Source organism: Neltuma alba, unplaced genomic scaffold (assembly GCF_004799145.2).
Source record: "Neltuma alba isolate B1F8T4 unplaced genomic scaffold, ASM479914v2 tig00011587_pilon, whole genome shotgun sequence".
Classification (NCBI taxonomy): domain Eukaryota; kingdom Viridiplantae; phylum Streptophyta; class Magnoliopsida; order Fabales; family Fabaceae; genus Neltuma; species Neltuma alba.
The window spans coordinates 426,150-441,522 of NW_021636240.1; the positions used below are offsets into that span (position 1 = coordinate 426,150).

At 34.9% G+C, this 15,373-nt stretch overlaps 1 protein-coding gene across 4 annotated transcripts; it reads right to left on the bottom strand.

The window, feature by feature from the left end:
• Window positions 1–2,439: 2,439 nt before the first annotated feature.
• LOC114715367 (HEAT repeat-containing protein 6-like) lies at window positions 2,440–15,366 on the bottom strand. 4 transcript variants are annotated; one of them, XM_028900209.1, is made up of 26 exons: window positions 15,259–15,366; window positions 14,341–14,614; window positions 14,181–14,248; window positions 14,001–14,070; window positions 13,517–13,891; window positions 11,925–12,004; window positions 11,759–11,810; window positions 11,397–11,550; window positions 11,164–11,251; window positions 10,682–10,784; window positions 10,499–10,589; window positions 9,874–9,971; window positions 8,990–9,172; window positions 8,267–8,512; window positions 7,828–7,923; window positions 7,615–7,709; window positions 7,451–7,514; window positions 7,281–7,365; window positions 7,090–7,163; window positions 6,498–6,749; window positions 6,323–6,396; window positions 5,112–5,218; window positions 3,665–3,783; window positions 3,239–3,316; window positions 2,636–2,811; window positions 2,462–2,560 (listed from the first exon to the last, which is right to left on the bottom strand). In XM_028900209.1, the coding sequence occupies exons 1-26, from the start codon at window positions 15,360–15,362 to the stop codon at window positions 2,536–2,538; spliced, it is 3,231 nt and encodes a 1,076-aa protein (XP_028756042.1). In that variant the 5' UTR covers window positions 15,363–15,366; the 3' UTR covers window positions 2,462–2,535. The 4 variants fall into 4 exon arrangements, 3 of the variants coding, with proteins under 3 accessions (XP_028756041.1, XP_028756042.1, XP_028756043.1); XM_028900208.1 differs by having other exon boundaries at window positions 2,440–2,811; XM_028900210.1 differs by lacking the exons at window positions 2,462–2,560; window positions 2,636–2,811; window positions 3,239–3,316 and adding an exon at window positions 3,323–3,407.
• Between the last annotated feature and the right edge of the window lie 7 nt (window positions 15,367–15,373).

A 15,373-nucleotide genomic window follows, 5' to 3' on the forward strand; every position in this document is an offset into this window, starting at 1 on the left:
ATTGTCGGAGTCGGTTATTATAATTGGCAGTGCATAATTAATTGAATATTCTTCTTACCTCTTTTTAATTGAAAATAGTTATAAAATTTGAAATAAGTAGAAAAGGAAATGACAGATCAAATAGAACAAAGCCGGAGGGGGCACAAAGTTTTATGAAGATATTATAATATATATTGGCACATCAAGCTGTCAAAATTGAAAAGGAAAAAAATAAGTAGAGAGAGAGAGAGAGAGAGAGAGGGAGGGAGAGAGGGCATGTTTGGTGCATATATACCAGCCAGCTAGGGAAGCACAAGAACATGCCTTTGATTGAATAAATATGGATGCAGGACAGGACCCTCTCAATCATTATTCATATCCGTACGATCTTTGCGTTGTTGCTTTCTTTTTCCTCTCTTAACTTCTTGGATTCTTTAGACCACAAACTGCTTCATCATATCATATGTATGATTCCATGTAATCTAACCTCATTATTTTCCTTCTTTTTTTAACTTTTTTATCAAAATGTTTTTATTTAGTAATTGAAAGGGTCCCACCACCAAGTAAGCTGTCTCATGACAGTGTTATTTGCCACACTTAGATGGGTTCCAGACTCAAACCCAATATCGATATGTTCGTATGCATAAGTTTTTAATTGTATAAAATAAAATGTGTGTGTGTGTGTGTGTGTGTAATGCACTCTCATGACAGGCCTAAGTATAAATAGGTTATCTTTGTCCAGGCCACATAAAAAGGTTATCTTTGGGCCATTAGTTACATTTTGGGTTTTAATATAACCTACAAATGAGTCATTTCAAGTGGGACAAAAATTTAAAATAAATGGTCTTATTCATTACTTGTGAACAGCACAACTTAAAAATTTTATATCGTCTACATGCGTATATAACGTATATTGAAAACAATGCTTTACTTGCTATTCCACCAACATAATTGGGTTAGGCGGTCTCAAATTCAGTGAAGTGCTTCAAAATCAATGGATGATCGGGCTTAAATATAAAAATTAAACAAAAAATTTACTTTCATCCTAAATATAAAACTTCTACCTCTCAAATTTATTACTCATCCGGTTCTTAATATAAGACCTAATTGTTGAGTTAGTTTGGGTCCTAAATATAAGACCCATTTCTCATATTTATCAATTTTTTCTAAATTACCCCTATAGATACTCCTAAATCATAATCAAGTAGAAAAAGAAGAGGAGGTATTAAAAAAGATGATTATGGTATTTTAGAAAAAACATGTCATATTTCTTATAATTAACTAACTTACCTAACTTCCTCAATCTAATTAAATTAGTTAAATGGGTCATATATTAAAGATCAGAGGAGTATTATTTTTGCTCAAACATATTAAGAGGCTCCCAAGCAAAAGATAATTCTAATGCAGATGATTCAAGTTAGTAGTTGAGAAAAATCAAAACACATTTGTTATAAATAACAAACTTGACTATTTTTCTTAATATTCACAAATTATTCATTTAGCTATAAAAGTTAACAGATTCTGTCCAACATTTTAAAAGCAGTTTCAAGTTCCTTAAACCACACACGCACATTTTCACGGAGATTGGCTATCATCCATCTCAAAACAAGGGCAACAAGTTCCTGAAGCAAAACGATATTCCAGCGGCAACATAAGCCTGCCTTTTACTTGTTCTGGAGATTTTAATTAGTGGTTGTGTCAGTGTGTTCAAGCATAAATGAGCCTGCGTTGGCCTAATGGTCTGTCTTTGTTAGGTGAAGTGATTCCATGGACCGGACATTTGATCTTTCTTTTCTTGTTTTTATTTTGAGCCTCTTGTACACATTCATGCAAGAGTTGTTCACTAACAACCACTACTTTTTATCCTTAATATAAGACTTCGTTTGATTTTTATTTTGATCTAAATATAAAACCCCAATCCACTTTGTCTCTTCATATTTATTTATTTTTTCCAAAATAGCCCTACTAATAATAGTTCTAGTTAATAAACTTAATTAGCAAGATATTTTAAGAAAGACATAACTATTTATTGCAAATAACTAATTTAACTTATTTCTTAATCTACTTAAATTAGTCAAACCAGCTCTTATATTTAGGACCAGAGGAGTAGTAATTAGTTTTCAAAATCTAAAGTCAACATAATATAAATATGACACTTGGCATGTTTATTTGCAAATTAGAAATGGCGGCCAACCCTTATATGTAAGGAACCACTATGATACATAATTACAGCCCAAAGTTACCTTAAGCTTATCTAAGTTAACAAAGGCTATACATGCTTAGAAATTGAGAAGGGGGAAAAAACGGATAAGAGTCAAAAAAGGGGGCAAAAAAGACAAAAAGGAAGCTCTATACAAGACATTTCATTTAATTCCTTTCCCATTCTATTCGAGGTCAAATCATACAAATACCTCAAATGGCGAATATCAGGGACACAATGCCCATAAGAGTCTTCCTTACCGTCATCACATCCTCACCTGTCCAGTCATCAGCTGCTCGTATGGTCGCTGCAAAGAGCTTATCTATGTGCTCCACCGTCCGTGACTTGCTTCTAGGTTACCCGCAACCTTTCACCTCCATCCTAAAATGATATACATCAAACTGAAAGATGAATATTTATCATCCGGCACATACTTTACTTTTCAATTCCTCAAACCTTTGAGCGATTGCATGTTGCTCTTTTTCCTTGTACACTTCTATAAGTGATTGTATGGCTCTGGAAATCATTACTTTCTTCCTATCTTCAATGGACTTATCTTCAGCATCAAGCTGGCATTTCTCTTCCACGGACGAGCATAAAGCCACGAACCAATCTTCGAGGAATGATGCTTTCTTTACATTAATCAAATAACAAAAATCAACCCATGAAGAAGTTTCATTCAACCTTTTTTTTTTTTTGGCCGACCATTCAACTGTAAAAATTATTTGGAGATTCATGCTATCCATATAAACTGACATTACAAATGCATGCAAACACAACATTTTAATTGATTCCAATTCATGCATATATACAATCACGACATTTTTCTCAAGAGAGATGAACTTTCCACCGATATTAACTTCGAAATTCCAATAAATATTTAGGTGGGAAACGATGTCTGATCCTATAATGAGTAATTTGGATGGTTAAACATTATTACTTATTGAATTATTCAGTGAGAATTTTGCCATCGCACCCTTTCCTTTGTTTTTCCTTTTCATTCATAATACAAACTCCATTATTGTTTTTTTCCTCATGACGAGTACTTCAAAAGCTTACCTTCACAAGAAAAGCTTTCAAGGGACCATGCTTTGTGCTTGAGGTTAAGCTCAGAACGTGTAACATTGTCAAGGTTAGCTGTCCATGGAAATAAATGAATTCAGCGTAAGCCATAACATCGGTAAGGGGCTGAAATGGCATATTCACAATTCTATGACTCAAGACCTACCTGAAAAATAAATAAAAGAATGCCATATAAGCCATACTCAAACTCTAAATACAGTACCTCCAATTAAGAAAGAAATCCATATCATGTAACATTTTCTTTCTCAAAATTATAATACCAAATAAATTTAATAAAACACAAAAATCTTGTTGGAAAAGGTTAAATATCAATTCAGCTCCATAAATCATGGCGCCAACGACTTCTGTCTTATTTGACAATAATTACTCACTCCACATGGCAATGATGAATAGGAGTTTCACCTGTTTCTGCAATGCAATCTTATACTTGAAATTTGTTGGTGCTGATTTTGAGTCCACATTTAAGCTCTCCATCACATGCTCTACACCTTGCACAACGTCTGAGAGGGATATCCCATAATCTGTTAAAACATTAGTGAGTGGATAATAATCAGATTATGCTATTGAGGTGGAGAAAAGTCAGAGCAAATTGCAAGTAATCAGTGAAAGGCAATAAAACTGGAAAAATGATGATAAAAGACTATAGAGCATTGTTACAATACATGTATAAGGTTGGTCAATGATATTCTAGAGAGATATAGTAAGGATGCCATGGGAAATGTGTAGAAATTCATCAAAATACATCAAACAAAAATTAAAACACATCTTAAAACAAAAACAAACAACAACAAGGATTTTATCCCACTAGGTACGCGACACCATTGTGTTCTATCATCAATCATATTGTTGGATAAATTTTTAACCAAAGGTCCTGTTCAATAACTCCATTGAGTGTTTTCTCTAGTCTTCTTCTACCCCTTTTAGAGACTCCAAACTACTTGATCTACCCTACTCACCAGCAAATCTAATGGCCTTTTTTGTATATGTTCGAATCACCTCAAACATTTTTTACCACTTTCCAATTCCAATCAACAGATACCATTCCAACTTCCTCATGTCTTCTAAAGTTTTTTTTTTTAAAAATAAAACACACGTCACATTTTCCAAATAATGTGATTCTTTCAAGTGGAACAAATGGGATATGTCATCAAATACTAAAATTCTGTCTGGCAGGAAATGTGGACAGTGTCTAATCAGCAAATAATTAGGGAACAATGTAATTGTAATTGAGGGAGGATCTACTCCGGTGATTATGGTGTGTTTATCAGAATAGATCAGCTGGGCACAATCCTATGATTAGTTATGTACATAGGTGTATATTAATACCTAGGCTGTCATCTATTAAGAGTACAAGATGAAGTTCAATTTTTTTTTCCCTCAAGTCATCACAGATACTGTGAGTTAAAGATTAAATGAATGTGCTTATCCCCAAAAGGGTAGAGAAATATTAGCATGCATAATGGTCTTCATATTTCCCTTCTCTTTTCCTCTAACCTTATTGTGTCTTTTATCTAACATTCTGTAGTTGTTATCTACCTTGTAAAAAGTAAAAGTTGAAATTTATGAAGACAGAACACAATAAAAACAACGGTGTTGACCAGAAAATACCCATAACCCTGAAAAATGAATTTCTAGGGGTCGATGGCATCTCCACCATTCTAATCCAAATAATACTTGCTCCAGATAACTTGATCACATAAATAATTAGTTTTAAGAGGAAAACACCATAGCCATAGATAGGACCTTGAACTTAACACCAAAAAAAAAAAAAAAAAAGCACACAGCAACAGACAAGCTTCATGGAAAATTAACACTAAACAAAAACAGATTACAAGATGATATCTTGTACCAAGCACTGTCACTGGCACAGCCAAAGCAGCAGCAGCTTGTATCCTGATCTTAAAATTTGAGGAATCACGTAATAATTGCAGAAGAATACCAAAAACAAATGGAGCCCTGCAAACAGGCAAGAATAAACTAGATCAACAATTATACAAGTCAATATCAAAGATATAGCAGATAAGATTGAGGCATCAAAAGGAGGTGAGCTCATAGTAAATATTGACAGTTGGAAAACTACATGACCAATTAAAAGAGAGAAAAATCTTGACATGACCAAGCAGCATTAAGACTGAAAGAAAATTGTGAACACTTCTACCTACTTTGGAAAAGCGAAACCACCTCAAGGACATGACCGAGTTTGCATTGTATCCCAAACTTCCAGGACACAATGTCCTTTTGTCCCATTTAGACACCAAATTTGTGAAAATTAAATTAATCAAATGTTGTCTTATCCTTCAATAAGCTTTTATAAGTTCAGTGGTCCCAGCATACTCTTTAAGGACTACTACTTTAACACATGTATGCTCTTTGCTGATAATATAGTTTTAATTGAGGAGTCCAAAAGAAGTTAACTTTGAACTTGAGTTATGAACACAAATTTTAGAATCAAAGGATCTCTGCCTCAGTACGAGAAAGATGAAATCCATGCATTGCAAATTTAACAAAAGGCAAGTTACAAAAGATTAAGAGTTAAAAATTAGAGAACAAACCAATCCATAAGTGTCAAAAGTTCATGTATTTGGGATTGATAGTACAAGATGATGAAATTGACAAAAGATACGAGTTTGATAGTTGAAATGGAGAAAGGTATGAAGAGTAATAAGTGAGCGCAGAGTACCAAGTTTGAATGGATGCTTTAACAAACTTCTATAAGATCAGTGATGTCATATGATAATAAATGTTGGGTGTGATAAAGTCTAATGGCATCAGGCAATCCATGCATCTGAGCAGGATAAGGCTTGTTGTGCTAGTATGTGCACATCAATCTCATTTCTATATATTTTTTTAATTTAAATAAAAAAAGAAAAGAAGAAACTGAAATATGCATCTGCCTAATTTCATTTGACAGTGTGTGTGATGTCTCTCGTAAATGCATAAACCAAGCAAGACTCCCCGTGTGATAATAAAACCTGTAAAAGTAATCAAATAGTTCCAAAATGCTTAGCGCTAACAGCCAAACAATTATTGATAGAAGGCATAACAGCCCATTTGCTATACCAATCCATATCTTGCAATCTTAATGTTTCATTCAGAAATAGGTTGCCTAATGCATGACAAGCATTCCACTGGACCTGTTAAAAAAATACTCAAGCTTCAACAAAGATGGAGTGGAGTTAACAAAGAAAAATAAGACTTTCAGAGCAGACATATTAAAACATTGCAAATATGATACCTTAACATTCCCCGTTGTAATGCAAGAAATAATTGCCTGAACCATTTTCTCCAGCCTATGAGAATCTTCTGAAGAATACAACTGACAAGAGTATGAATTATACCCTTGAAAAACCTTTGGTTCCTCAACAGAGCTAAAGGCCTTAGTAGCATGGTCCATATGGTCCACTGACATCTCTTGGAATTTTGATGAAGTTGTGCATTTAAAAATTCTTGAAATATATCCAAGAGCCCTCACAGCATTAGATTTTACCTAGGAAAAGGAAAAACATGGAATCGATAAATAAGATATTAATCCACAGAATTCTAAAAGCAATATTTTCATAGAAAGGAAACAAGGAAAACCAGAGAATGGAATAAAACAACCCAATATTTAGTTGTTTGTGATGGGAAAAAAAATCATGTATTTCTGCATTATTGTGGTAGGTTTACTTCCAAAGTCTGAATTAGCATCTACTGAATCAGGAGAAAACAACAACCATAGTCTTAAAGGACCAGCGTGAATAATAGAAAAAACAGTACAGTTCTTCAGTGAGAAATATTAGAATAATAAGTAAACATGGAACATAGATCTAACAAACATAATTATTTACCTTATCTCCGTCCTTTGTCAAATGCAAAGCACACTCACTCAATGATATGATAAACTGGGGGTTAGCATGAGTACCTGTGGCATTATTTAAAAGGCCAACAGAAAGAAGGAAAGCATCATCAAACATAAAAATTGCTAGCCATTCAAATACACAGTTTTTGACAATATTAAACCAGCAAAATTCAAGCCCACCTGTAAATCCAAAAGGAAGATAGCCGACACAGTGACGGATAGAATCACAGATATTTGCCAAAGCCCATGAAGCTGTTATCCTCACCTAAAGTTATAAATTGCCTGATTGGCTGTTCAAGTAGCAAATATGTGTACTTGTGTAAAATTTTCAAGAGTCAAGTAAGCCTTACAGAGACTAAGGGATCACGGGTGTTTGTCTCAACAGCATCAATAAAATTGTTAAATATCTCTGCACTGCAAAACATTATTAAACTTTTCACATATGTTCTGATGAGTTTTAGATAAAACAAATAAGATAGTCATCTGATATTTATGCCTCAAAGTTTAGTATCACCTCTGACAAACTTGGGGAAAACAGGAAATGATGCCAATGGCTCGACAAGCAGCAGACCTAACTGATGGCGTATTGTCATGTAAAGCAGCACTAATCTACAAAATGTCTGCCATAATTAGGCATTGAAAAAAAAAAAAAAACCAGCTGACGAAGTTTTATTCACTCAATCCAGGAAATTGAAGTAGCAAGTGGGCATTTTCCATCAAGACTTACTAAAGATGACATAATGAAATCCTGTTTATCCTTAGTGAAAGAAATGAATACTCCAGAAGTCATACCCGCAAAGCAAGTAACTGATGCCGCTCTCACCTTCCATAAAAAGGGTAGAGGAAAACACAAGTCAGACCACAAATGGATTATGGAGGATGAAACATACTTCCAAAATGATTTCAACAACGAAGGAAAAAAAAATAACATCCACAAAACCGTCCCATCTCATTAAACATGAACTTATAGAAGTCCCCTTCAAAATCTAAACACAATAGGAAAATGAAAAAGTTTCAAATATATTAGCAACTGTATGTCTCATAAAATGAAAATCTGAAGAGTGCTTATTCTCCTTTATCGAACAAAAATTTTGAAACAAAGTATCATGTGAATGAAACATAATGGAAAATTTATCATTCCCGAAAAGGAAAATTATAATTCTCACCATTGCAGAAGAATGCCCTAACGTAAGAGGCATACACTTCTCAATCACCTCATTCCATTGCTGAATACCAGATTCACATGCTTTAGAAATGACAACATCTCGGTTATCTGGCTCATAAGATGGAGCTGATGAGACTTTCTTCATCCTGATACAATCAGATGCAAATGGAATATCCTCTAACTTCTCATCTGAAAATTCTTCTGTTCCTTGAAAACCAGATACTGCACGAAGACACTCATCTAAAACCTGAGAATTTTTACATAAGATCTATCAGATCTCCCACTAGAAAGAAAAACATATTTATTTGTCAGGTCCTCTAAGTGGATTTTTAGCAAGATTCCCTCCTAATCTTCCCATTATTTTCTGATTTTTAGGATCATGTATGGGTGTGAAACTCACTAATTTTTCCTTGTTATAAATAGAGAACAGATAGAGCACAATGGCATCACCCAATCCATATAGCCAACCCCACCTAGTGAGACAAGGCGTTGTTGTTATAAATAGAGGAAAATGGACAAACACAGAAGAGATGAATGCCAAAAATAATAATAATAGTAATGTCCTTGTCAACCTAGTAGGCTTTTTCAGAACTAAAATGGATTATACACCATATTGACACAAAATCAGAACTAAAAGGCTCATTCCACAATGTGAAAAAAGATTAGATTCAGCATGAATAAAATAAAAATAAAAGTAAAAGAAGGGAGATCAGAAAATTGCTACCTTAATGGCAGCTGTAATCACTTTTTCTCCACTAAATACAGTCGAGCAACCAACATGGTCACTTGAGCTCCTTGAAGGTACCTCAGGGAGCTTTCCACTAAGGATGACATACACAGTAGAAGAAATGTCTTTCCAGCATTCAAAAACTATGCTGGGGTAATTGTGGCAGGCAGCTCTAAGTGCCTGCAAAAGACAATACTAGTAACTTGACCAATGCATAACAGTAATAAATTTTTTAACATAATTTCACGAGAAAATTAATGAAAACCACTTGCACTATCTCGAATTGTGATCATTCAGCAAATTAAGTAGAAATAATAAAGTTCTTCACTGAGTTTATGTTGTGTCCCTGCTTAAATGCTCAATAAACCAGAAAAACAAACCAGCAATAAAGACACTGAACAGCAATAAATGAGAAAAATCCTTAGGCTTTGATATTGATAATTCAGAATTGAATCAAAGATACAGTAAGCTTCCCTGATTCAAGCCAAAGCCCTATTTCCCCTTAATACCCGACAATATCACAGTAGCACTAACAACAAAAGATCACTGGAAATACAATGGTAATACACTAACCCAGCAGCTCCCCATGGCTTTCGAGAGGCCAGGCCACTCCTTACAGTTCTATCCCAAAATTAATCCTAAGGACCTTACCCTTCCCATTACAAGCGTTATATTTCCCAAAAGTAGTCCTACCCCCTACTGCAGGACGTAGACCCAAGAGATTAGTAGTTAGTTGCACAGTAGAGTTGTTCCCCATTTTCTGGAACTCTAGAATAATCCCTTGGACCAGCGGTTTCCCCTTCCCTACCCTCAGTTGTTTACCAAATTTCCTCCTATAAGTTTTCTTAAAACCAGTGGTTATAGCAGCTATATCAGTTTACCTGGAGTGCCTCAAGGCAGATGGTTGGAGAGCTCCATTGCACAGAATATTCAAATAACATAAAAAGAACACCTGACTTGTTTTGAGCCTCAATAAAACCTGGAGGAAAAAGGCAACAATTGCAAAGTAATGCACAGGGCAATTAAATTTCAATTCATATAAAGAATTTCTGCCTAAGCCAGCTTCAAGGAATTAAGGGGTTTATTGCTTTCTGGATGGTACTTATTGCTTCTGCCTAAGCCAGCTTCAAGGACGATATGCAATTCCAATTCACATCAAGAATTTCTGGTGAATGTGACAGAGATATTTGACAAGTGGAGGGCCATAATTTTTCCAACAAATTTATAATTTCCAAACCTTCCCCGGGGACCCCCTCAAATTTCATTCAAGTTCAATTTCTGAATGCTACTGTGTGACCCAAAGAAAATCCTCCTAATTTTACAGACTTGGCACTTTGAAGTCTAGACGAGTCAGCTTGGGACAGCTCATTTTCACACAGGAAACCCATGACCATTTTGCTTGACCTCTAGATGAAATCCTTCCTAAGGGCTTTACCCCATCTCTTCAATTCTTTCTTATATGAAACTAATCGTCTTCTTAAACTCATTTTCTTTCCAAAGGATTACCTGAAGAAACCTCCTCAAGAAGCATCTTCCTGACATTAACTGAAGAAGGTGAGGTAGACAGAGCCAATGACAAGCAACCAAGAGCAGAGCCCTGCGAGAGCAGATCAATATAACAGATTCACATACAATGCTGCACCATAGGGAATAACAAATAATAGAAATGTGCATAAAAGTAAGACTAACCAGCAGACCAGTCTGGTCACTTTTGAACCGAAAACCCTCTTCAATCCTTCTCATTAGAGATGTAACAACAGTAGGCAACAAATCTGGTGGCATTCTCGAATATCTGATCAAACCAAACACCAAGTACACATACTAATTTTCACAGGGAAAAAAAAAACTAAAAAACTGCATCAGCAGTGAGCAAAGCCAGCTAACCAAAATCTACAGAACACTATAACAAGAGAAACAATCTAACCCCACTGTCATATCCCCAAAAAACTGGAAGGAAGAAAGAAAGAAAAAGAAAAAGATAACAATGGGGGAGCCAAAGAAAGAAACATGAACTTTTAAGTTCAAGCACTAGCCTTCACTTCTGCATATCCTTAATGCCTTGACATGAACTTATGAGATAAATAACCCAAAAAAAAAAAAAGGAAGAAAACATTGCTGTAACAATTAAAAGCACTCGAGTAATAGTACTATTAAAAAAAAAAAATACGTACGGTGTAGATGATACCACCAGCCTGAGAATCTTAAACAGCAACGCAAGCAACCTACCATTTGCTTCGTGCTGTAACAAATATAGAATACCTACATAAAAACAAAAAATTGATTGGAAAATTGCACAAGAAATGAGTCAAAACATGTCAAGAATAATTGAAAGAATTGACAAAACCATCATAAGAGGAAGTTTCTGGGGAACTAATTGATTTAACAAGATATTGTCGATAGATACCTCTGTGGAGTTGCAGTAAAATCTGTCCAAGGGAGCTCGAAAGTGCTGTGTAAGATCCAAATTTACTGGATTCCTTATATTCTGCTACTTGAAGGAAAACGGACGAAAGACCATCCAACATGGCTACAAGAGTCGATGCAGATGCCATCCGTGCCTAGACATCATAAAGTACCACCTTTTAGCTGAGAACCACTACATCAGACTTGAATAAGATCATTAAACACACCCAAAACCAGCAAAAACTTAATTCAAATCCACATACTAAAATTCATATCAGAAATATGCATGCATAGAAAAGGACATGATTTATTTTTATTTTTAAAAAAGTCATTAAACACAAATATTTAGAAAAAATTCAATACCTTGAAATATGGATCAAACAGCAAGCATGTCATTAGAGTTGCATCAGACTTCCTACACATATGCAGATCAAAGGCATAATTAGAAGAAAAGAAAGCAAAATCAACAGTCAAATAAAGAGATTAGCACAAAAAACTTTGGACTAGTAGAGGAGGATGAATTCCATACCTTGGTTGTAGTACATCAGTGGTAGGAAAAAGTATGGACCATTGCGTAGATAAGGATTTAAATTCAGCTTGACAAAGATCCTTCCCACCATTTGAATATTTAACCAACAAAAGAAATTTCCCATCAATAATCAATAATAGCAAACATAGCATCTAGATAACCACATAAAAATGAAATTTTTTGACAACCAGTGCCATCTTCATGATTTGTTGAGAAAGTAGCCAATCTCTTTTACAAATAACAACATGAGTAACATGATTTACCAAAAAGTTTCAAATTGTTTACTGAGTAAATGCAGACTTCAAGAGTGCTATTGGATCGTTCACCCCACCCTCAAAAACTCCCCCGGTTACCTAGGATGATAAACACTGCCAAAACATTCAATAATTATTTGGTTGGTTTTTAATCGCAGATGAGCTACTAAGGACCAACTAAAACACTTTGAGCTTCTACAAGATGATCTTTGCAATTTCTATTGTGCTCATTCTGAAACACTTGAATAGTTACTTTTTGAATGCCTTATTTCTACAAAAATTTTAAAAATATTGATGGCTTATGTTGATTTTGATATCAGCTTGTCTAAATCATTTGTTGGCCACATGTTTTTATGAAAACTGAAGGGAAAAAAGGCTGGTGCATAAACTTTGAGCAGCTTTTTTTTGCACCACGATTTATGCTATTCGGCAGGCTAAGAATGCCTTTATTTTCTGACACGAACTCCCAGCTTGTACTCAATTTTTCATAGGATAGTAGATAAGTTAAATGGAATTAACTTTTACCTCTTCATAGGTAGGAATCGGTATCCAAAGGAATTAAGCTGATTAACATCTTCTAAAGTTGGGTCTTTTGATTCTTGCAAACTGCGTTTGTTTGGATTCTATACATGGTGTAATTTTTTGTATATGGGGCATTCCCCTATTTAGTGTAAATTAGTTTCAGTTAATATGATGTTTTCACCTTCTTCCAAAAAAAATGATGGTAACTTAATTTCTTTCATTTCATTACATTTTAAAACTTACTTTTCTTAAAAAAACTGACAGCTATTCTTCCCAGGGGCAGAAGTAGGATCTTGGACTTACTACATGATGCTGCTTTCAATTTTATGTATGTTTTTGTCTTTATTCTCGATTATACAATGTATACATCACTTCAATATTACAATACATCATGCATTAGGGCTCCATAAGTCGATTAGCAGGTGTGTTGAGCACCATGTTATCAACAACCATGGCTTCAGTTGGTTTTCTCTTCCACTTAATTCATTCACCCATCCAAGTTTTTTATCATATTAGAAATCTAATCTCACGTGAAATTTTATTTTCCCAGTAAAAAAGAATTTTTAAAGAATTAACTTACATTGTGAAAAATATACAATGAGACAATGGGAGAGGAGTTAAATAGCAGGTCATAAGTTAGTTTGAGTTCTTCAAGACTATTGCGTCAGCCATTCTCGATCCTAGCATTTGATTATTCGAGGCTTTCTACATGCTCATATATATGTGAATGTTGGGAGAATATAATAGACATTTCAGTATTAAGTTCTCATAAAGGTACTTTTGGAAGGAAGTAAATGCAAGGTTTAAGAAATTTACCTGTATGCAAATTATGGCAGCTACTCTGACCTTAGAGTTCAGCACACTTTCACTATCCTTAGCTGGTCCATCACCATCACTGAAATCAGAATCTGAAGATGCAACATAAGAAGTAGAACATTCGTTATCTTCTACAATATCTGGAGAATGAGGATGCCAAGCCCTATTATGCTTCAAATTTGAACAGTCTTTCTTGCGTAAGTGTGGAGGTCTATATGCACCACGATTGGAGTTGTTCCCTTGCCCCAAACTTGCCTTTGGACTCATTGTTCTTGGATGCTTCTTCTCACAACCAATGAGGGGTGAAGTATGTGGTATTTTGCCAGTAAGGCCATAAGTAAGGAAGATTCGTAGGACAGATACAAAAACTGAAACCTAAAAAAAAATGAAATTATCAAAAATAAAAATAAAAACTGCTGAAGCATCAAAATGGCTAAACATGAACTCATTCAAATTATTAATAAACAAAGACAGAGAAACTTACATGATCTGATGCAGAACATTTACGATCAGAAAGAACTAAATGCAAACAATGCAGAAGGGATTCATAATACCTGCAAATGATATGCATCAGCAGGCACTAATAAAGAATATGACCAGAGCATTGCAATCTCTTAGAGTTTCTCAATTTCCTCATGTTTGGGTAATCTATTAGGCAGGTTACCTGGACATAACAATGTCTTCTACAATTGGAATTTTTGACACCATGCCATCCATCATTTTCCGAAGCACCTGTTTAGGAAAAGGCCAGTTGTTGCATCTTGTTTGTAACGCAGGACCAAACAGACACCTAAACACACACACACAGAAGAATTCTTGCACACCTCAATTATGGATCTCCAGATATCAAGTGGAAAGGATGACCCGTCCCTTGAAATTACTTCACCAAGCATAGAAAATGCTACACCTAGTAATTCCCATGAACTGCTATCTCTGGGTAATCTCATAGATGTCTCGGCAGAAGATCTTTCTTTGCAAGTAGAATGAGGCATCCGACATGACCCATCATGAGTTCTCACAATAATGTTAAGTAGGAACTTAATTAGTAGCGTGTCTTCAGACTGAGACCATCTTCGTTGAGATGGTGTGATGATATATCTGCAGAGGGGCATATTTTGTATAGTGGAAATCAAAAGGTATTAATAGGGATGCAGTGGAAATGAAGAACAAACAACATAGAACCCCCTTCCATAATAGAGGGCACTGCTTTTATCACCAACAGAAGATTGGTCCATTCATATATGGGACATGAAGTTTTCTAGAACTTAAAAAGCAAAACAGAAGATCAATAACTGCAACATGCACTTACAAGTACTTTTCAAAATTTCAAAAAATGCAATATAGAATTGAAGCTTTATATATTAAAGAGAATAAACAACCAAGATTACAAGGTATTGTTTGGTAATAATCATATATGTAATCTCAGATTTGCGATATATTTAAAAAACTCAAAAGAAAAAGAATATGCTTTCAACATACATCATAGTGACCTAACCTTCGCTTTTCCCAAACTATACAAGTCCTAACACGTAACAAATACATAAATAAGTCATCAGCAGGCCTACTTTCCTGGCAAGATTGCAGTAAGAGTATGTTAAGGTTGACGGACGAGCAGAAATAAGAGTGATGATTAATTTGACACACGGATCATAGAAAGACTATAGATACATTTTCGAACTGCCAACTGCCACTCTAGTTAAGAGAATACTACGGAGTCGGGTTTGTCAGGTAGGTAAAAGAACCTGATAGCCTGTAAACATTCAATCGCATGTCTTATTGAAGAAGTACTTCCAATTTTATTTAACTCGTCACTAGTAATAGCTTCTCCAATAAAATGATCCAGCATCTTCCCGTAAC

What these genes read in the sequence shown, in the direction of transcription:
- LOC114715367 (XM_028900208.1), bottom strand. Translation starts at nt 15,362, where the DNA reads ATGCTGGATCATTTTATTGGAGAAGCTATTACTAGTGACGAGTTAAAT. An exon ending in GAAGACATTGTTATGTCCAG is followed by an intron (nt 14,071 to 14,180) that starts GTAACCTGCCTA and finishes TATCATTTGCAG; the next exon opens with GTATTATGAATCCCTTCTGC. An exon ending in TCTGCCTTGAGGCACTCCAG is followed by an intron (nt 9,173 to 9,873) that starts GTAAACTGATAT and finishes TGTCTTTTGCAG; the next exon opens with GCACTTAGAGCTGCCTGCCA.